Consider the following 22817-nt stretch of genomic DNA (forward strand, 5'->3'; position numbering starts at 1 on the left):
TCAGTGAGTTCATTATTTGTATATTTTGATTCATTTTAAATGACAATTAACACGATTAATGACAACTTTTAATAAAAAAAATATATTTTCAAAATTCAGAACACAGATATCACAATTCAATGGAAGTAATAGAACATGAAACTGTTTTGTTCACAAGTTAAAGAAAAAAATGTAAGTAAAATAATAAGCTGTTGCAGTTGCAATTTATTTAAAGCCTTTTTGATTAATAAAATTTGTTTTATTATGTATTTTACATTTCTATTTTTTATTTCATTTTCAAAATTTGTTTGAATAACGATGTATTTGATTTTCACTTTTTTTATTGCTGAAAATTAATTTTTTTTTAGGCTAGCTCTTAATAATAATTATTATTAAATATCCAAAATATTGAATCTTTAACAATTTTAACCAGAAAATTTTATTTAGTTATCAAGTGAATCACACGATAATAAAGAAAAAAGATGGCTGCCATATCAATTGAGGCTTACTTTTTGCAATTACTCTGTTGTTTTTCATCGGATTTGTACAACTAAGGTGTCATTTTGTTCACAAAAAAATGCTTCATAATTTTTGAAAAAACAGACTCTGATAATTCTAATAATGCCTAAGATATTTAAGATTGAAAAATTAAAAAGCCGCCGCCATTTTAATATTTGTCAACGAAGAGAATCTTTTTTTTTTCTATTAAAAAATGTTTGTTTAAAATAAAGTACAAAATTTTATTGTGTTATCTCCAACCGTTCTTGAAAAATAATATTTTTTCTTAAAAAACACAAAATGGCGGACAGACAGAAAAATATGCATTTAGAGACCCATGTTCACTGGACATTTTTTCTTCAGTATGTTAAGTAGAATCACTTCCTAGAGTTTGGCCTCACCTTTTAAGAGCACCCAGTATACACAGTGTTGTTAAAATGGTGAGCTGACTATACTTTTTCAGATTCTACTTGTAAAACTAAACAAAAAATATCTTTAGGAAAATGGCAATTTCTCCTTCATTCTCCCCATCAGCCATTTTATTATTTTTATATAAAAATTTATATCGTTTGGATAGATGAATCACATTAACATTTGGTAAGCGTCTTTGTAATAGTTTTAAAATTAGCAAAAAATCAGGACAATTAGCAAAAAATAAAGTTTTAATTTTAGCACTCTATTACAAAGACGCATACCAAATTTTAATGTGATTAATCTATCCAAACTTGATATAATACATTTTTATACAAAAATACCAAATGGCGGATGGGGGGAGAAATTGCCATTTTTCTTAAGGGTATTTATTTAGTTTTACTAGAATTCAAAAACGTATAGCCAGCCCACCATTTTGGAAACGCTCTGTATATAAATTGTACTTTTTCTTCTAAAAATTATTATAATAGCCAGTACGTATAATTACAATAAACATATAGCATTAAACATTTAACGCTAAGTACACATGTCATCTAAGCAAGAGTTCAATTAGCTATCTTTTTTTTGATAGAATTCCTTCAAACTTGGCAAAATTTATCAGTTTTATTTCAATCCCATCAAATAATTCACTTAAATGTTCTCTTTGAAAGTTTATACAAAACTTTTTAAGAACAAGCAAAATGTTTCCATTTATTTTTTTTAGTATAAAATATTCTAAAACATTTCTTTTCTGTTTGTAAAAATATATACCTTTTCTCAAGCAGCATCCCTTCAGATGGTCGAATGGCTGTAATAATGACTGAGGTTATTTTTTATGCAAGTACAAGAGACATGGTAAATAAATTTTTTCTAATATTTTGGTTTACCCGTTAATCAAAAAAAAAATCAAACATTAACCCTGAATTTTTCACGCACATGACCTCTATAAAACACATTTTTTGTGTTTTTAGATTTTTTCAAATTTTAGGATAAAAACTTGAAGAGAAGCATGCATTTTGCTAACGATTATAAATTTGTTTAATTGCTTCTAGTAATATTCCATATGCTGCCATAAGTTTTGTTCAATTAGATAGAAGCCCTTCATGGATGAGCTAGGAGACTACAAAACTGAATAGCCTATAAAATAAACTGAATAAATAAAAAATATAATATTTTGAGTTAATAAATATTCAGAAATATTTATTCCTTTACCAACAAGTAAAAAATAATTAAAAAAAGTAAGTATAAAAAATAAAAATAGTAAGTACTATAAAACAGTAAGGAGAGTAATATTCAAGGTGAAACCGCATTAAAATCTCAACTGCATCAATTACTTTGAATTACTCATCAATCCTTTTTATTAATATTGGTTACATCCAAAATCAATACAGGATCCTAAAATAAATAAAATCAGTTAAGTAAAATAAAAAATAATAAATATTTGTAAGTTCATTTATAAATCTAACACACAATAAATAATATAATAATAATAATAATAGAAACACAAATAGATTTTGTTGTACATTAACACAGGTTACACGATACATTATCACTTTTAATACAATAAATTAATCCTCATTATCATTAGTATCCATTTGTTCATTTTTAATTATAACTTCAGCATTACTTTCCGGCATTTCATCTGCACTATTTACTTCAGCATCATCCATTTTCTCAGTTTTTATTTTCATGTTAACTTTATTATTGGTTATATTATCATACTCTTTTTTGACATCATCTGCAGTTTTTGTATTCATATTCGAACGATCAGTGCTTTCTTTGTTTTCTGGTGGATTATTTTTATTTTCAAGTGCATTTTTCTTTTCAGCAGTACTTTTATTGTCGACAACAGTAGCAGCATCTTTCTTTTCATTCGCATGAATACCTTTATGTCTGTTTAATGATTCCTTTCTTGCAAATGACTTCTTGCAAATAAGACATTCAAAAGGTTTTACCCCAGTGTGCACATACTGATGTTTTTCGAGGTGTGTTTTCTGAGTAAAACCCTTCTTGCAAACTTCACAATTAAACGGCTTTTGATCCATGTGTAAAAATTTATGCCTTTCTAGGTGTACTCTACGTGAAAACATTCTTTTACATTCAACACACTGAAAAGGTTTAACATCACTATGAACGACACCATGACGTTCTAAATTTGACTTAGAAGCAAATACTTTATTGCATATCTGACATGCAAATGTCTTTTTGACCGGAGGACTTTTTTCAGCTTTTGTAACAACTTTTTTCGGTTCGGGAACAACTTTATTCCAATCTTTGAAATCCACTCTTTTAAGTGTGGTTTCATGAGGACTGAAATTGACTAGTGAAGAATCATTTGGCAAGGAATAATACGTATACATACTATTATCACTACTACTATTATCATTCAAACGGCTGTATGTGCTATCATTACTTAAATCGCACTCTACTGACTGCTGGGAAGATTCAGTGTTTTTTACATTCACAGTTATTTGTTGATTAACATGATTAACATGACTAACGACATTTCCTTCCGAACTCTGAAGACCAAACACCCAATCTGAATTGTAGTCCTGAAAGAAAAACGAAACAGATATTAAAAACAAACCAAAAATCATCAAAATATATAGGATAAGAACAGAAACTCATCTTCAAAATAATGAAACAATCACTATAAAAAATAAGAAATATGTGTTTTCAATAATTCAACTGATTACATATATCTAGTCTGATTCTACAAATAGAAGGTTAATTTTTTTACGTATCACCAATTTATGTATTATGATGTAAATATATATGTATACAGTTCATACAATATGAACTACATGTTCATATAGTTCATACTATATGCTGTACAGTCGTACCTTATGTTTATATTGAGTTACCAGTACCTAGTAAGGTATAATGTGATTTTTATGTAATAAATTAATTAAGAAATTAATGTTTTATAAAGAAAAAAAGACATCAACAATTTACAATAAACTATAAAACTCATTCTATACCTCAATTTCCAGATAACAGACTAAAAAAACTGGTTCAAAAAATCTGTTCAATTTATTCAAATATGAATAAAATCATACATGATGACTGTATTTTGCCCTGTTTCAAGCAAAAAAAGCTAATGATCTACCACGGAAGAATTTAAAAGAATACTAAAAAAATAATTATTTAAACTCTTAAGAATGTACATTATAAACATGAAGGGTTTTAAATTCCCCTCGACTGGTAGTAAGTAATATCAATCAAACGTGATCTTTACTTTTAGATACCTTCTCATATTTATGATATTGTATTCATATTTCTAAACGAAAACATTCTAATGTTGTTTTTAGAGTGTAACAACATTTTTTCTTTTGCAACAGGATGTATAAAAAGGATTATCCAATATTTCTGTACTGCATTTCCAACATCAGCATAAGAAAACAAGTTCCTATAAACATAGTTCCACAGATCCTTTTTATCAAGACTATCATCTGCCATTTGTTTTTTTAAGCAAAATTCAATTCTCCAAAACAGACCTGTTATCTTAATGTAAGTTTGCAAATATTTTTAAATATATATTCTCTTTAAAATAAATACATGTGGAAATTTTACATTTGTAAATTTCAAAATGTCCACCATCATAATTTTTCACTTCACGGTAGCTCAAGAACTAGTAGGCTTAATTAGTTATCCATTAAAATTTTAAGAATTTCACTCTGTTTCTTGTTTTTTTTTTAAAAATCAGATATCAAACACTTCAATAATAATGAAAAATGATAGTTTGAGTTAGTGTAAGATTATTCAAAAACTGCCTTACATTAATAATAAAATATGTAGAGGCACAATCGTGCATGAATCACAGAGGTTGTACATGTGTTAAGAGGAATATTTTCCAATTTATCATGAAATGTATTATCGGTGAACATTAACGATATGCTTCTCCACTCAATTTATTAAGGTTCACCTACACAGAATACATTCATTCCTTCTTGAATAAAACATATTTTTGCCTTTCACCAATCCTGCATCTTATCCAATATATCCAGCATGGCCACATAAAATCTATATTCAAACATTGAAGTTTAATCAGACTGTATGATTTCATTAAAAATAATAAGTCATAAGTTATTAATAATAGAAAATATAGAACTGAAGAAACTAATTCTGTGCGAGGGGATGCAAAATTGTGTACAACACATAATATAAAAAAGCACAAGAAGTGGTTTTAGTATTTCTGAAAACTTCAGATTTGAAAAAAAAATTATTTTATTCATAGTATTGTTTATAAGATTTTTACAAGTGGAATTAAATTACTGTGACCAAATTCATACTGAGAAAATTTCAAATTTTTAATTATGCAGTTTCTTGTAGTCACCTCTGTTATAAATAGTAATAATTTTGTAACTTCCACTGATGTCAGATCGATTCTGTTAATTTAATTAATTTTGATATATAACTACTAAAGAAAACAAAATCCAACATTTACATACAAAATCCTTTTTTTCCAGTTTTAATGATTATCAATAATTAAATAAAAATTGAGTAGATAAAACAAAAGGAGGGTAAAAACATGAACAAATGTAAAACTAAATTGGCACATAAATATTTAATACTAAAATTATTTTAAAAAGGCATCCAAAATGTATTCTGCCCTGTTTCAAACAGAAAAGGCTAACGATCTACCAGGGAAGAATTCAAAAGAATATTTAAAAAACAATTATTTAAATTTTTTAACAATGTACATCATAAGAACGAATGGCAACCCTACCAAACCTAAAGCAAGTTCTACCATAACTTTGTCTACCATCCTATGTTAATGCATAAGAAAAAGCACAAGAGGCTGAATGTGAACTGGCCATTGACATTCATGCACTGTAGCTACAAACTCACTTTAAAGCATCTCTGTTGATATCTATTTTAAATAACATCCTTTCTTTTAGTAGAAATTTGAAATATTTTAGCAAGCTTTTAAAGAATAGCAAATCTTCATTCAAGATTTTTTTTAGCAACTGAACTTTATTGCTTCAATTTCATGAAGCAATTGCATATCCTGTCAAATAACTTTTTCTTTACAACCGATTCACTTAATTCAGCAGTGTTTTTTAGTCACAGTTTCATCAGTATCTTCTGAAATAATATTTTCAAGTAATAAATCTACCACAACAGTCTCATTTTCCACTTGTGAAAGGTCTGGTTCATCTTTCTTCCTTTCCTCTTTCATCAGATTTGTTTTACTATATTGAGATGATATTAAGACTAATAAAAATGAAATAATATTGAAGTGACAGGTTCAACTGTGAATCCGAGTCAACCTTTGATCAGATCAGGATTTTTTTTATCTTCATGAGCTCTTTGCTCTAATATCTAATGTCCCTAGTCATTTTCCCTTTTAATTTTTTGAAAAAATCATTTGTTTAAAGTATCAAGCTCAAGAATTTCTTTTTGCATATTAACAATTTAATTTTTCAAGGAAAAAATATAGTTGTTTTTATAGCAAAAAACACATGTAAAGAATCATGTATGATATATTTAAAATGTCTTCTGAATACCTTTCACTAAAGGCTCTACTGGAGCCTTTACTTATGTAGTAATTATTATACTGTATTTTGTAGATGTTGCACAAATAGCCTTTAACAGTGGTAGATGAAAAATACACTTTACATGTTTATTAATAAATTTCTGAAAAGAGTCATAAAATTCAACCGCATCCCAAATAATCAGACATAATAAAATTGCATTACAAATATTAACAATGTTGAATGATTATAAAACTAAAAAAAATAAGAAAATACAAACATGTTTTGTCTGTGTTTGTATTAAAACAAACTCGTTTCGATGTTGCCACAGCCACTGTGTTAACACCACAGAAACATTGTCAAATTCACATCAACTTTAACCTGCCAAATATTGACAATGACAACTTAAAAGAATTTTTTTACTTACATCCGATCCAACACTATCATACGTTATTTCTTCAGGATTTACAACAGTCAGAGAGCAATAAACTTTATGTTCTGATTTATCTCCAATTTCATCCTGAAAAAATAAGGTATCATTACTAACCTTCTAGATAAAGAACTCATTATGTATAATACAAACAATAAGTATACAAGTAAATATTACAAGATTATTATTTTAAAAGATTAATATAAAAAGAGTGTTAAGAACATACTCTAAAAATAGCCTGACCATGGCAAACAACAATCTTCAAGAACAAATTGATCAACAAACCACATAAACTTAAGTTTTATTTTCACCATTTGATCCACTTCTGCACTTAATCAAGACAATACACTCTCTTTCTCCTTCTATCCCTCCCTTCTCTCTCATTCTCTCCTCTCCCTCACAATATCTATCTACCTATTCAAATAGTTATATCTAAAATTACAGTATAACACTTAATTTTAAAAATGAATCAATTATTATACAAATTTAGAGGAGAATTAACAAATAACTCGTTATCTTCGTAGTTATCACACAACCACATACGTAATATCTATAAATTAACAAATATTTAATTGTTATTTAAGGGTTTATCTCTTACAAATGAAGTGTTAACAACATCAAACTTTTGAAATCATACAAAATACTTTTAAAAAATCTTTTTATAATGAACTATTCTGTAAGATTATTTATTCATTTTTAATGTTCTCAATGATGGCCTATCTGAAATATGAACTATACTTTTTTTTTTTAATTGTTTAGTGCTCAAATATATCTTATAAAAAATATTTTTTTATTTTTTTTTATTAGTTTTTTTACGAGCCTTTATCGTAAATAGGCTCGTAAAAAAAATAATTTACACTCATGATAAATATGAAAAAAGTCCTGCTTTAAATTCATAGTTCAGAATAATCACATTAATACATTTTATGGTACACTTAACATAATTATTTCCTTAATTATTTTATTTCTCTCTGCATATATTTCTCTAGTTTGCTTTGCCGAATACTAATATTAATTGTCCGATGGAAAAAGGCAAATAATTATAATGAAAGCAATGACTGTAACAGTCCAAGCCAAATACATCATCATAATTACTTATGCAGTGTTAACTTCTTTAACCAGCTCATCGCTGTAATTGATTAATATATAAAACCACCAACTACCATTCAACTCACACTGCAGTAAAAAATATAATTTATGCATGACACTGAATTAAAAGTAAAAAATTCTTCCGAATACCTGCACACAAACAGACCAAGAAATTTTAGAAAAGCAGTTTAATTTTTAGAAGAATTTTTCTTTGATGATGCTATACAGATATACTCAAACATAAAACAAAAGTAGAAAGTACGATGAAGATGGAATAAACTATATCAACTTCTTAAAAGCATATTCATTTTGTACCATATTCATTTTACCTTGGTTTTGATCACCGCTTAGGAAAATGGGTGAAAATTACTTTTTGCCCATAATTCATTTCTGACCAGAAAATTAAATAAGTAAAAATAAATGTCTGGTATCACAAATTTTTACTAACAATATGCAAGTAAAACAACTAATTTTTTTTTAGTTATTTTTATTTCTTATGTTTTCTTCCTACTATCAACATGGTTTGGCTGTAAACTGGAATTTAAAAAGGTGATCTACAATTACAAGCCTCATGAAAAACAAAATTTATTTTTACTTAGGATGTGATTTACTTAAATCTTACCAGATTTAATCAGAATTCCCACATTCTATTATTTATTTTATTTTTTGCGAGGTAATAAGAATGTTCATTCACAAGGCCATTAGTTAAAAATTTTCTTTGCTTTCCCTAATCAAAACAAAATTCATTCAAAAAAATGTTTATTAACAATTGGTACAAACAAATAAAATAGTTATATTTTACATTTCAGTTTTTTATTATTTTTGCCCCTTTTATTAAGTAATGTTATGAAAATAAGAGGAATAAAATTTAAACACAAAATTAGGTTTCTTTAAATAAATTTAACATCTTTTACTATGATACCCCAAATTTACATTATTTTTAATTATAAGGTAAATAATTTAGGCTTATAAAAACAAAAAATTACCCTTTTCCCCCGCCCCCTGGGCGCAATATAGTGTCGTTATTTGTGCCCAGCCACAAAATTACAACGAGGGTAAGTTAATTATTATCCACAATTTAGTTACACTTTTGTTTATGTTGGTAGTACTGTCCTCCTCTATGAATCATGAGACCTTGCCGTTGGTGAGGGGGCTTGAGTGCTCAGGGATACAGAGTAGCTGGACCGAAGGGCAACCATATCAGAGAGGTATCTGTTGAGAGCCAGACTAAGGAATGATTCCTGAAAGAGGGCAGCAGCTCTTTCAGTAGTTGTTAGGGGCATGAGTCAGAATGACTTAAATGGCCAAATCAACATCACTCAGTCCTCTGAGTACTGTGCAGGTGAAAGCAATGGAAAACTACAGATGCTTTTTTTCCAAGAAAATGTGGCTCTCTGCATTTTCATATAGCAATGATGGAGGCGCCTTCCTTGGTAAAATATTCCAGAGGTAAACTAGTCCCCCGTTAGGATGTACGGGTGGGGACTACTAAGGAAGGGGTCACCAGAAAATAAAAAAATAACATTCTACGAGTCGGAGCGTGGAATGTTAGAAGTTTAAAAATGGTTGGTAGGCTAGAAAATTTAAAAAGGGAAATGGATAGGATAAATATGGATGTAGTAGGAATTAGTGAGGTTCAGTGGGAAGAGGAAGGCGACTTTTGGTCAGGTGATTTTAGAATAATTAACTCAGCTTCAAATAATGGGCAGGCAGGATTAGGTTTCATAATGAACAAGAAGATAGGAAAGAGAGTGGAGTATTTCAAAACGCATAGCGATAGAATCATTGTAATAAGGATAAAATCAAAACCTAAACCGACAACGATTGTTAACGTCTATATGCCTACAAGCGCCCATGATGATGATGATGAGGTAGAGTGTGCATACGAAGAGATTGATGAAGCAATTACAACACGTAAAAGGAGATGAAAATTTAATAATAGTTGTAGAATGGAATGCAAGCATTGGAAAAGGCAAGGAAGGAAATATAGTGGGTGAATACGGGCTGGGCAAAAGGAATGAAAGAGGGGACCGACGTATAGAATTTTGCACGAAATATAATTTTAATTGCCAACACCCAATTTAAAAATCATAATAGAAGAATATACACTTGGAAAAAGCCAGGCGATACTGCAAGGTATCAGATAGATTATATCATGGTTAAGCAAAGATTTAGAAATCAACTCGTTGACTGCAAAACTTACCCTGGAGCAGACATTGATAGCGACCATAATTTGGTGATAATGAAATGTAGATTGGGGTTTAAAAACCTGAAGAAAAGGTGTCAGATGAATCGGTGGAATTTAGAGAAGCTTGAGGAAGAGGAGGTAAAGAAGATTTTTCAGGAGGACATCGCAAGAGGTCTGAGTAAAAAAGATAAGGTAGAAAATGTAGAAGAAGGGGAGAATGTTAAAAAGGAAATTCTTAAATCAGCAGAAGCAAACTTAAGCGGAATAAAGAGAACTGGTAGAAAACCTTGGGTTTCAGACGATATATTGCAGCTGATGGATGAACGTAGAAAATATAAGAATGCTAGTGATGAAGAAAGTAAAAGGAACTATCGGCAATTAAGAAATGCTATAAACAGGAAGTGCAAACTGGCGAAAGAAGAGTGGATTAAAGAAAAGTGTTCAGAAGTGGAAAGAGAAATGAACATTGGTAAAATAGACAGAGCATACAGGTAAGTTAAGGAAAATTTTGGGGTACATAAATTAAAATCTAATAATGTGTTAAACAAAGATGGTACACCAATATATAATACAAAAGGTAAAGTCGATAGATGGATGGAATATATTGAAGAGTTATACGGAGGAAATGAATTAGAAAATGGTGTTATAGAGGAAGAAGAGGAAGTTGAGAAGGATGAAATGGGAGAAACAATACTGAGTTCTGATTTTAAGAGAGCATTAAAAGATTTAAATGGCAGAAAGGCTCCTGGAATAGACGGAATACCTGTAGAATTACTGCGCAGTGCAGGTGAGGAAGCGATTGATAGATTATACAAACTGGTGTGTAATATTTACGAAAAAGGGGAATTTCCATCAGACTTCAAAAAAAGTGTTATAGTAATGATACCAAAGAAAGCAGGGACAGATAAATGTGAAGAATACAGAACAATTAGTTTAACTAGTCATGCATAAAAATCTTAACTAGAATTCTATACAGAAGAATTGAGAGGAGAATGGAAGAAGTGTTAGGAGAAGACCAATTTGGTTTCAGGAAAAGTATAGGGACAAGGGAAGCAATTTTAGGCCTCAGATTAATAGTAGAAGGAAGATTAAAGAAAAACAAACCAACATAGTGGGCGTTTATAGACCTAGAAAAGGCATTCGATAATGTAGACTGGAATAAAATGTTCAGCATTTTAAAAAAATTAGGGTTCAAATACAGAGATAGAAGAACAATTGCTAACATGTACAGGAACCAAACAGCAACAATAACAATTGAAGAACATAAGAAAGAAGCCCTAATAAGAAAGGGAGTCCGACAAGGATGTTCCCTATCTCCGTTACTTTTTAATCTTTACATGGAACTAGCAGTTAATGATGTTAAAGAACAATTTAGATTCGGAGTAACAGTTCAAGGTGAAAAGATAAAGATGCTACGATTTGCTGATGATATAGTAATTCTAGCCGAGAGTAAAAAGGATTTAGAAGAAACAATGAACGGCATAGATGAAGTCCTACGCAAGAACTATCGCATGAAAATAAACAAGAACAAAACAAAAGTAATGAAATGTAGTAGAAATAACAAAGATGGACCGCTGAATGTGAAAATAGGAGGAGAAAAGATTATGGAGGTAGAAGAATTTTGTTATTTGGGAAGTAGAATTACTAAAGATGGACGAAGCAGGAGCGATATAAAATGCCGAATAGCACAAGCTAAACGAGCCTTCAGTAAGAAATATAATTTGTTTACCTCAAAAATTAATTTAAATGTCAGGAAAAGATTTTTGAAAGTATATGTTTGGAGTGTCGCTTTATATGGAAGTGAAACTTTGACAACCGGAGTATCTGAGAAGAAAAGATTAGAAGCTTTTGAAATGTGGTGCTATAGGAGAATGCTCAAAATCAGATGGGTGGATAAAGTGACAAATGAAGAGGTATTGTGGCAAATAGATGAAAAAAGAAGCATTTGGAAAAATATAGTTAAAAGAAGAGACAGACTTATAGGCCACATACTAAGGCATCCTGGAATAGTCGCTTTAATATTGGAAGGACAGGTAGAAGGGAAAAATTGTGTAGGCAGGCCACGTTTGGAATATGTAAAACAAATTGTTAGGGATGTAGGATGTAGAGGGTATACTGAAATGAAATGACTACCACTAGATAGGGAATCTTGGAGAGCTGCATCAAACCAGTCAAATGACTGAAGACAAAAAAAAAAAAGGTAGTACTGTTGTGTTGCGTAGATGACGCATGCGTGGTTTAATTGTTATTATGTCTGTGCAGGTTTGATGCTGCTAGGTTAGTTCCATTATCGCTGCCCTGCCGTTAACCATGGCCGCTCCACTTTCTGTTCCACAGAAGAGCAACGTTCAGTGATCCATTTATTGTGGTTGGAAGCTTTATCAGGGGCCGAAATTCATCGAAGACTTTCGGTATAGTATGGGAAAAGTGTGTTGCCGCAACAGAGTGTCTACGAATGGATTGAAAAATTCAAAGATGGTCGCACAAGTGTTACGCACAACGAAGGAGCCGGACGACCGTTTGCTGCCACAAATGAGGAAAACATTGAGCATGAATGTGACATGGTTTTCTTAGAGAGACGAGTAACTATTGATGAAGTGGCACATCGTCTGCAAGTTAGTCATGGTTCTGCCTACGAAATCATCCACAACAGACTTGGGATTCATAAAGTCTGTGCAAGATGGGTCCCAAAACAACTCGTGACAGTTGCATAAACAAACGCACTCGGACATCTGCCAAAAACATTTGGTTTGCTATGATAACGCACGGTACAAATTCTTAGACAGAATCATCACTAGTGACGAAACATGGATCCATCATCACGAGCCGGAGAGTAAACGGCAGAGTATGGAATGGAAACATCCAAATTCGACCTGCAAATAAAAGGTTCAAGACCCAACCATCCTCAGGAAAACTGATGCTTACGGTTTTTTGGGACTCACAAGGCCCAGTACTGGAACATTATGAGGAAAGGGGCACAACAATAAACAGTGCGCGTTACAGTGAGATGCTTACTGCCAAGCTGAAGCCTGCAATTTAAAACAAACACTTAGAACTGCTGTCGAAAGGTGTTGTGTTGTTGCACGACAATGCCCGTCCACATACTGCTGCCCACACTGCTGAAATGCTCCAGAAACTCAACTTTGAAGTACTGGCTCATCCTCCGTATAGTCCTGATCTTGCACTTGGAAGTTTAAAATAGGAGCTAATATCTTAGGGAACAATGAGATGATGTTATTGAATGTTTTACTATTTCTTCCAATGTTTATATTGCTATGTTTGATTGTTACTGTAGTATATTTCATGTATATATGCCATTTGACATGTGGCAGATGATAATTCTATTGTTTTAATTTAGAATTATATTGTATTTCATTGTGCTTTTATGTCATCTTTAGCATACACCATAGGCACTCTTCAACTATGCTGTACTGTATCAGGAATACCTTTTTTGAAATTTTACTTTTGAATTGCTCATTTTATTTGTTTTATGTAGCATTATTTAATTTTTTAGTCTGGTTTTAATTGTTGATTTTAATTATTCTACACTGTAATTATCAAAATTTTTAAGTTTGATTTTGTTGGAGAAATTGCTTACTGTACGAGAATAAGTCAATTATTAACCGCAATGTAGTTATAAATTTTATTGCAATACAAATAGGAAACTTACATGTACATCATTTTTAACATAGTCCCCTTGCATTTCAACGCACTTGGTTCATTGTTGAACAAGCTTGCTGATGCCCTCATAAGAGAAGGTTTTTGGTTGAGCTGCAAGCCAGGAATGTACCGCTTCTTTCACTGTTTCGTCTGAGGTAAATCAATAACCCCTTAATGCCTCTTTGAGTGGACTAAACAAGTAGTAGTCAGAAGGGGCAAGATCAGGACTATACGGAGGATGAGCCAGTACTTCAAAATTGAGTTTCTGGAGAATTTCAGCGGCGTGGGCAGCAGTATGTGGACAGGCATTATCGTGCAACAACACAACACCTTTCAACAGCAGTTCTCGTGTTTGCTTTAACCCTCAAGCAGAAAAAGAAAACTTGAATCCAGTTATTTTACACCACAATTCTAAATGGGTTGGAAGATTAAATATAAAAATAAAGTAAATTTAACCTTCCATCACTCATGCCAATACTCACTCACTTGCTGGATTTTATCAAACATCTTTTTTTTTCCATTAATTATGGTAATTTTTAATTGTATTTTTCTTATATTCTTTTATTTAGTGTTTTAATTATCATTACAATTGTAATGATAAAAAATGTTCAATTAATCATTAAACTATTTTAATAAATTATAAACAATTAATAAAAATTATTTAAAATATTTATTAACTATTAAACAAAATAGAAATGATTGCTGAAAATATATTTTTAAAGTGTTTGAAATTTTTTTTATGTTTTCACAATTTTTCATTTTTTTATATTATAATCTACAATTATATTATTTATTTGGCAGAAATATAAATAAAACAAACAAACATTTCTAAGCAATCTGAAATACTGTTATAAAAATTTTGGGTTAGGAATATTTTGATAAATTTTTATTAATAACATTTTTTTTAAAATTATTTTTGAATATTTTTTGCAAAGAAAATTTTTTCATTTGAGACGTAACTATTGAGTTGCTAATCTTTTTCTCTGACATTCCAAAGTCCCCTTTTTTTTAATTGGCTTCAGTTTATTGTTCTGATGTCTTCTGCAGGATCTTTTTTTTTTTAATTTTTTTTATATCTACTGACAATGACAATATAAATTCCCTTTTCATCAGATGTTCTTTCATCTTGTCTACTGAGAAGTTATGAAGAAATTTCTGTCTCAATAGGAGAGAGTCATTGGATTTTAACAGAAGAATTCCAAGGTAGGAAAGATATGAGAACTGGAACAAAGTGGCTCAAGGAAAGGAAAAAAGGAAAGATTAAGGAAGCACTGGAAGATAAGAAAACAACAAAGAAGCAGGAAATGAAATTTTTATATGGTCCTTACAGGGGAAGACGCCATCCTTGTGATCATTCAGGTCACCCCCCCCCCCCCCGCCGTTCAAAGCCATAACGGGCTTTAACGGGAATGGTCCTTAGACAGTCATCATAACAAAAGAAGTAAAATTTTAACATGAAATCTTTTAATAATTTTAAGAGCTGATATTGAGCATAATTTGTGAAACTGACAAATCAAATTATCATACTATAAACACACATTACCATAACATAATTCGCCCACATTATAATATTATTACGAATGGCTGATTTAGTTGAGGAATCATAACAGTCAACAAAATCTTATTAAATTTCATAATTAACATAATTATTACCATTTTCTTCTAAATATATTAGTTATAAATAATAAATTATACTCATATACCTTACCTCTTCATCTTGAATGTTTAGATCAATCGGGTTAAGTGCACTGATGTGCGTGTGCTCTTCTTTGATATACACAACCTGCAATTGAAATATAAAAATAAGTGTATGAAAGCAAAAATACTCCTGGAAATAAGATTATTTTTTTAAATTAAAACAGAAGAGTTTATTTTCTTACTACCAAGTTACTTTTAATAGGAATGATACAACTTATAATCTACTTAGCTTAATCACACTCAATGTGAAAATACTAAATGATATGCCAATGACAATGATATACCACATCAGTTAAATATATAACAAAAAGATGATAACAAACCAATATCTGCAACCAGGAAAGACCCAAGAATACTCAATTTATGGAAAAAATAATTTTTTATGGTTATTCTACAATTATCATCAACAAGTAATTCATTATTTTCATACTCTTTCAAGGGTGCAATTCGTCAGTTCTGTATGAACATTCATTCCCTTATTATAAGCAATTTTCCACTAACAATACACATTAAAATCATAAGAGTTATATATATATATATATGTATAAATCTGATGTGGACACTACATGACTTCCTTGTACGCCTATTAAATTATATAACACAATTTTTACTGCACTTCATTTAAACTTATTTCATTTGAAAGTGAGATATGTTCCTCCAATTCTTTAATGAAGGAAGCACTGGAAGATAAGAAAACAACAAAGAAGCAGAGAATGAAATTGTTACATGATCCTTAGAGAGCCACAACAAAAGAAGCAGTAAGTAAAATATTAAATATACTGAGGAATCACACCAGTCAATTAGAACCACTGACAAAATCTTATTAATTTTCACAACTAATTAATACAATATACTAGTATAGTTATACAATATAATATATAGTAACACAATTGCTGAAATATTCGTTTTTATTAACATCAAATATTTATACAATTATTAATTCAACAATCTTACAAAAAATATTAGGATAGAGTAAAAGTCCCTTTAACATTAAGAGAAGATGATAAATATAAAGAGGAGGAAAATGTTAAAACCAAAGAAAGAATAAAAAGATTATGAGATGATGAATATAGAGAGAAAATTTTAAAACTGGAGAATACATACACAAATTAAGATCAGAATAATTATATTAAACCAAAGAGCAATTACATGATTGGTAACAAAAAACAAATAAACGAAATTATGATCAACTCCGACTTACAGAGAATATTGTCTGACAACAACAGAGGGGTAATGAAGCAAAAAATAAGAATTTTTTGTAATTTATTAAAGACTGGGCATATATGCCCAATCACTCTGCATTATACCCTACAGTCACTCTGTAGTTAACTTTAATGTAGATAAAATTAGACAGAAATTCCAGAATAGTTAAATAAAATTAAAATAGAAAATCCCAAAATAATATGATCCTTAATTATAATTTTTAATTAATATTAAATAATCAGATTTTTCACCAACTCTATTACATATAGACATATGTAATAATGCCTATTAAATTATGAGTACATATACACATTTTTAAAAGTACATAAAATTTTATTTCACTAATAACTGGATTTTTTTATTGTTATTGAATTATTAATTATTGTAAAAGTTGTTTTTTCACAATAAGGTTAATAATTATTAATAGATCAACATATTTAAATTAAAATAAAAAAAGTTAAAAAAATAAATTAACAAAAGAAGTCTGATTCAAACCAATGTACCACCTTTCCCTTCCAAGATCCAAATATTTGATTTATTAAATTTTCATTAGGCTAAAACTGTGGAAACAATGAAAACAGTACTACTTATGATATATTCTTGAAAAGCTCTCAATTAGGGCTTATTATTACAGTTAAGCAAAAGTCCATAATCCAGTTTTTGGGGATTTTGGGCTTTTTTGGACACTTTTGGTTCAGTCGATTGCAATCAAAAAGGGAGGTGCACAAGTAGACATTACAACAGTCGTAAATCCAAAATTTCTACATCCTACGACTAATCGTTTTTAAGTTATGCGAGATACATATGTACGATCGTACATACATACGTACGAACGTACGTACAGACATCACGCCGAAACTATTCAAAATGGATTCAGGGATAGTCAAAATGAATATTTCTGTTGAAATCAGAAAACCGAAATTTTTCGCGATCACAATACTTCCTGTACTTCGTACAAAGAAGTAAAAATGAATGTTTATATGTTTGTCCCGTAAGCGCTCCTATACCATTCGTCCGACTGCGATGAACTTTGGCGAGTTGTGCGCACGCCGACGAAGGTTTCTGAATTAATTTGGACCCGCTCATATTCCGAATATGTGTTACTTACATAGAAAGAAATACCTATCCAAACAATGGACCCGCTAGATGGCGCTGGAGTGTAGATATTTGGAAAAATATTATTACCGATTTAACTCATATTCAGAATATATATCAGTTACGTCAATAGAAAAGTTTTTGCAAAAACCATACCCGCTAGGTGGTCCCGATGTCGAGATATTTACGAAACAAACTAACAATAATACAAACAGACTTTATTCTTCTATATATATAAAAAGCAATGTTCGTATGTGTGTCCGCTGTAGACCAAAAACCACTGGGCCGATTTACGCGGGAAAAAGGGAAAATGTAAAAAGGCGGAAACGGGAAAAAGGGAAAGGTTACATTTTGTGAAGTTACATTTTGTGAAGTTACATAATTTTCAGTTATCATTTCAGTTCTTCATTTAATCTACATACGTAATCAAATCTAGCAATAGTGAAGCATTGCCGGGTCTGCTAGTATTCATAAAAAAAAGAATATTTTCTGGTAATACAAAAAAAATATAAACTTAATAATAAACAGGTAATTTTTTTACAATAAGAGATACTTTATACTGCCATTAAAAAAAAAATTTAATGTTCATTAATGACCAAATTATGTACGAATTGCAAACCCACCCTCCTGAGGGTATCTAGTTAGACAGTAGATAATTCATTCATGTAATGTAACCCTCCCAATTACCCAATTCTGGAGATGGGAAAACGTTTCCTAAATTATTCTTAAGCCTGGTCTCCAAGTAGTTCTTCAGTCTATGGAAAAAGGTCTATTGGAACTCATATTTAAGCTGTTCAAATAAAATATTAGATCAGTAAAGACAATTTTAAAAGAAATTACCTCTCAAGGAATTATGGACAACATTGTTAACCACTACCAGAAATGTATTGATTTATTTCAATCTATTTATCTCCATTTTTTATTATACTGCACGTATCCCTCTCTCTAACCATCCCTTTATAACACACCCTTCATCCCTTTCTCTCTGAGAGTTCCATGGGTTATGGATCTGACACGGAAGTGGGTCCAGCAGAATTATTAATGTTTCCTTGGTATTTGTGTCATGAATGTTCTTTGACAAACATCAAACTGGATAAACTGTGGCTAGTATTTATCAAGTAAATCCAGAATCCTATTACCTTCTAAAACATACAAAAATCAAAGAAACGTGGGATAAAAACAAATTCTTCTGCCTCTGCAAAGGAATGATGAGAGACAACATGTAGCATTATGACAGATTCTAGAATCTGATGTGAATGCTAATTTTTAAAACAATATAAGCAAAAACTATCCATGTATAAATTACTTTTACATATCATGATACAGAGTACATTTTTAGTATGTAATTATTTTATTGAAAAATGTATTATAAAAGGAAGAATTAAATTCTACCACAGAAAACTAAAGATTTTTCTTTTAGAAACATGAGTAAAAAAAATTATTAAAAGATTTATTTATTATTTAAAATAACTAAATAAAAAATAAACTAAAACAATCTCTGTATGGACTCTCAAACTGAGATAAGTTTGCAAGCATCAAAAAAAGGGAACCTTTAAAAAATATTTTAATTATTGTTTCTAAAACACAGGACTTGCCAGGCTTCTTTGACCTATCAAATAACTTTTCTGGTTTTTTAGCAAATTTATAAAAATAAGAACATCATCTTTACGTACTGATTATTTGTTACAACATTATATAAGCTTATTACTATTGTACTGCTTCCTTGTTAAAAACCAACCTTCTCCCCTTGTGGTCGACATTATGCAAAAGTTACTGTAATCTTTTAATATCCATTCTATTTTGGTAATTAGTCTAATTGTCTAAAAATTCTTAATTTGTCCATTTAAATTAAATATACCTAACTCAATTATTTCAGTCACTTAATCCATATCCTGATAAATATTGAAAACACCCTGATAGATATTCAGTCATTTAAGCTGACTGAATTAATTTCTTTATTTTCATTCCCTTTGTTCAATCAGCAAGTTTTATAAAGCTTCATGGATACGGTCTTTTACTTTATATACTTATGAATAAATGAAAAATGAATCTGATAATGCTGATATGTTAAAAACTGCTATTTTTACTTAATGCTTTAAATAAAAGTTAACGAAGAAGGTCATCGTAACAAAAAGTATTTTGTCTGAGCTTTAAGAATTATTTTTCAAGTGTTAAAAATAAATTTTTATAGTTTTTCAATACATGAAGCGTTATCAAAATTATCCTGTATATTTTGGAAGGTACCTTCTATTTGCTTACTCTATTTTTTTTTTATATGCACTCAACTCATACTCCTTTGTCACTTCTAGTTATAATTATACTCTACTGGTTCTCTCTCATAGCACCCTCATATGGTTTACTTTAAATGTAATAATTAAATGGTGCCTCAATACAGATTTGCTCAAGAACACAATAACCTATATCTAATTTTTTTCATGTTTTTCTGTAAATGATGATAATATCAAAAGTAGTTCTCTTTAATATAATATTAATTATGAATAATTATTTTAATGTAACAAGACTTAGTATAATACTGTAGTATAATATGTGTTGTTTGATATAATATTGCCTAACTGTTATCATTTTTATTTAATTTATTTTAAGCTTTTTTTTTATTTATACATTTTATTTAACAAAAGAAAATGGTATACAGAGTTTGAAGTTGAATATAAGCATTAACTTATTTTTTTTAAATATTTTAAACTGATTACTTTAGAACAGTCCATCTTACTTATATTATTTTTACTGTTGTTATTGAATTTGTTATTTATTGCAAAATTTTTTTTAATAATTTTAATTTATTAATAAATCAATAAGTTACATTTAAATTAAAAAAAAAAAAAAGGTTAAAAAGAAAGGAAATGAAGTTGGATTCAAACCGATGTGTCTTCCAAATAAGACACCACAATGTAAGATCCAAATATTTCATTAATTAAATTTTTATTTGGGCTACAACTCTGGAACCAATGAAAATAAGTACCACTTATGATAGTAATGTTCAATGTTGCATGTTCAATGATCTCATTGAAAAGATCTCAATCAGATCTTACTACTGCAGTTAAGTCAAAGTCTAAAATCCATTTTTTCAAGCAACAGGATTTGAAAGTTGAAATAATGGTTTGTAAAGTGATCCCACAGAAAAAAAATATAATTATTAAGTGTTAAACAAAAAACACATGATATCCTAGTTCCTATTTTTTCATAATAAATACTTAATTGCCTCCAAAATAGAAAATATTTTAGTCTAGAAATTCTAGTGATACAAACATTAATTCGTAAAGATAGATTACAAAGTGCCAATTTTCTGCAATAAGATTTTTTTTAATGCTAATTCCAACTTGTTTAAGCTTTCACATTAGCTCTAAAAAAAATTATGTTTAGTTATACTTAAAAATTATCTTAAAGTATGACCTAAATTCTATCAAGCCATCTAGTACCCTGATAGTGTTATATCTATAACACCATTCTAATTTAGTCACCGCATCACTTTTTGATTTAAAACTGCAATCTTTTACGAGAAATTTTGGTTTTAAAAGGAAAAGGTCTACACCATCAAATTTCAAAAATCAGAAGCAATGAGGGACAAAAATAGATCACATATTTTGGCAAAAACTAACTGATAAGAAATAGCACACAAATAGATGAAGCATACATGAATGCAATCCAATATCTCTTGACTGTCTTTTTCAACATCACTCTCAAACTTTACACTTATCTTAAAAAATACCTATTACCACATCTTAAGGAAACATTCTTGCTGAACATTAACAATATGAAGACAATCAACAAATCCTTGATGTTGGAGAGGCTGTTTTTGTCCAGGTGAAGATTTTCCCATCTCTTTAATGACTGTGCCTTGGTTTCATATCCTAACTGTGCAGACATCACATCAACTGTTATAACATCAAAGATAAATGTTCTTTCCATCATCATTTCACTGATGCAAAAGATCCCACCAGAAAAAGAGATGATATTTCTTGGTTTGTAGCCATGACACAAAATTATGAGATAATCTGATGCATGTTCAGTTTTTTGGTCAAAATCAACTGACTATTTTTTCTGTTATGGAAAACACTGTGCGACAATAGAATGCACTTTTTCAACATGGTCACTGTCTGTCAACATTCATGACTGTCTAGATTTAGTATTACCAATTGATGATACTCTCCTTACTTTGAAACAAACTGCTCTGTACAGTTCATACATTATTCTCCATAATTCTACTGCACATTTTAAAAATTTCAGATTAAGAATAAAAATATGCTAGAAATATTACAAATAAAAGCATTAAAAGGACAATCTGTGTGTTCAAATAATAAAAATATATTTAGTGTGATACGAATGACATTAACAATGGCAAACATATGAAAAATTAAATTATAAATTTTTTGCTCACATCATGTAAAAAAGTTGTTATGCGCTTGAATTAACCAGGATTCCTCAGCACCACTTTTTGTCAATAATCATTTGACTGGTATGATCTCATCATCATTCCTTCTACTTCTCATAAACTTGGCTGTTAAATACAGGGTTCGGCAGATAAATCCCTGACTTACCACCACTGCTGGTGGAGTGCTAATAGTTCAGGGCGTGATGTTGGTATGGCATTTTATAGCGAATGTCTTGCCATTTCAGTTAAAACCATGGTGCGGAGTAGTGAGCATCATGTGTTTACTGAAACTTATTTTAAAAATGGTGATTCTGCTATCATCACACAGCAATATTTGGTTCACACTTTCAGCTAGGTCAACACACCATGATATCTGATAAGAAAACAATTCAGTTATGAGTGTCCAATTTTAAAACTACCAGTTCAGTTTTGAAGAAGAAACCACCAGGTAGGCTACAAAGCGTTCAAACACCCAAAAATATTGAAGCAGTGAGACAAGCAGTTATACAATCTCCACATCACTCAACTCTTAAACTTGTTGCTGCATTTCCAATCAGACTGTAAAGAGAATTTTACATGCCGACTTACAAAATGATGGTCATCCTTAAGGATGGTTTCATTTTGTAAGGATGAAACCATCCTTGGATGGGCCCTTATAAGGATGGTAGTAAAATAGCTAAATTAATGTGACTGTATCAG

General features: G+C 30.0%; 1 protein-coding gene across 1 annotated transcript in view; it reads right to left on the reverse strand.

Annotated features, from left to right (window-relative positions):
• Window positions 1-2214: 2214 nt before the first annotated feature.
• LOC142320541 (uncharacterized) overlaps window positions 2215-22817 on the reverse strand; it is a 30756-nt gene continuing 10153 nt past the window's right edge. The window contains exons 2-4 of the mRNA XM_075358443.1: window positions 15441-15515; window positions 6793-6885; window positions 2215-3440 (exon numbers count right to left, since the gene is read on the reverse strand). Coding sequence (XP_075214558.1) covers window positions 2457-3440; window positions 6793-6885; window positions 15441-15515 — 1152 coding nt within the window. The 3' untranslated portion in view covers window positions 2215-2456. The remainder of the gene's footprint in view (window positions 3441-6792; window positions 6886-15440; window positions 15516-22817) is intronic.

This window comes from Lycorma delicatula, chromosome 2 (assembly GCF_047948215.1).
Source record: "Lycorma delicatula isolate Av1 chromosome 2, ASM4794821v1, whole genome shotgun sequence".
Lineage (NCBI taxonomy): Eukaryota > Metazoa > Arthropoda > Insecta > Hemiptera > Fulgoridae > Lycorma > Lycorma delicatula.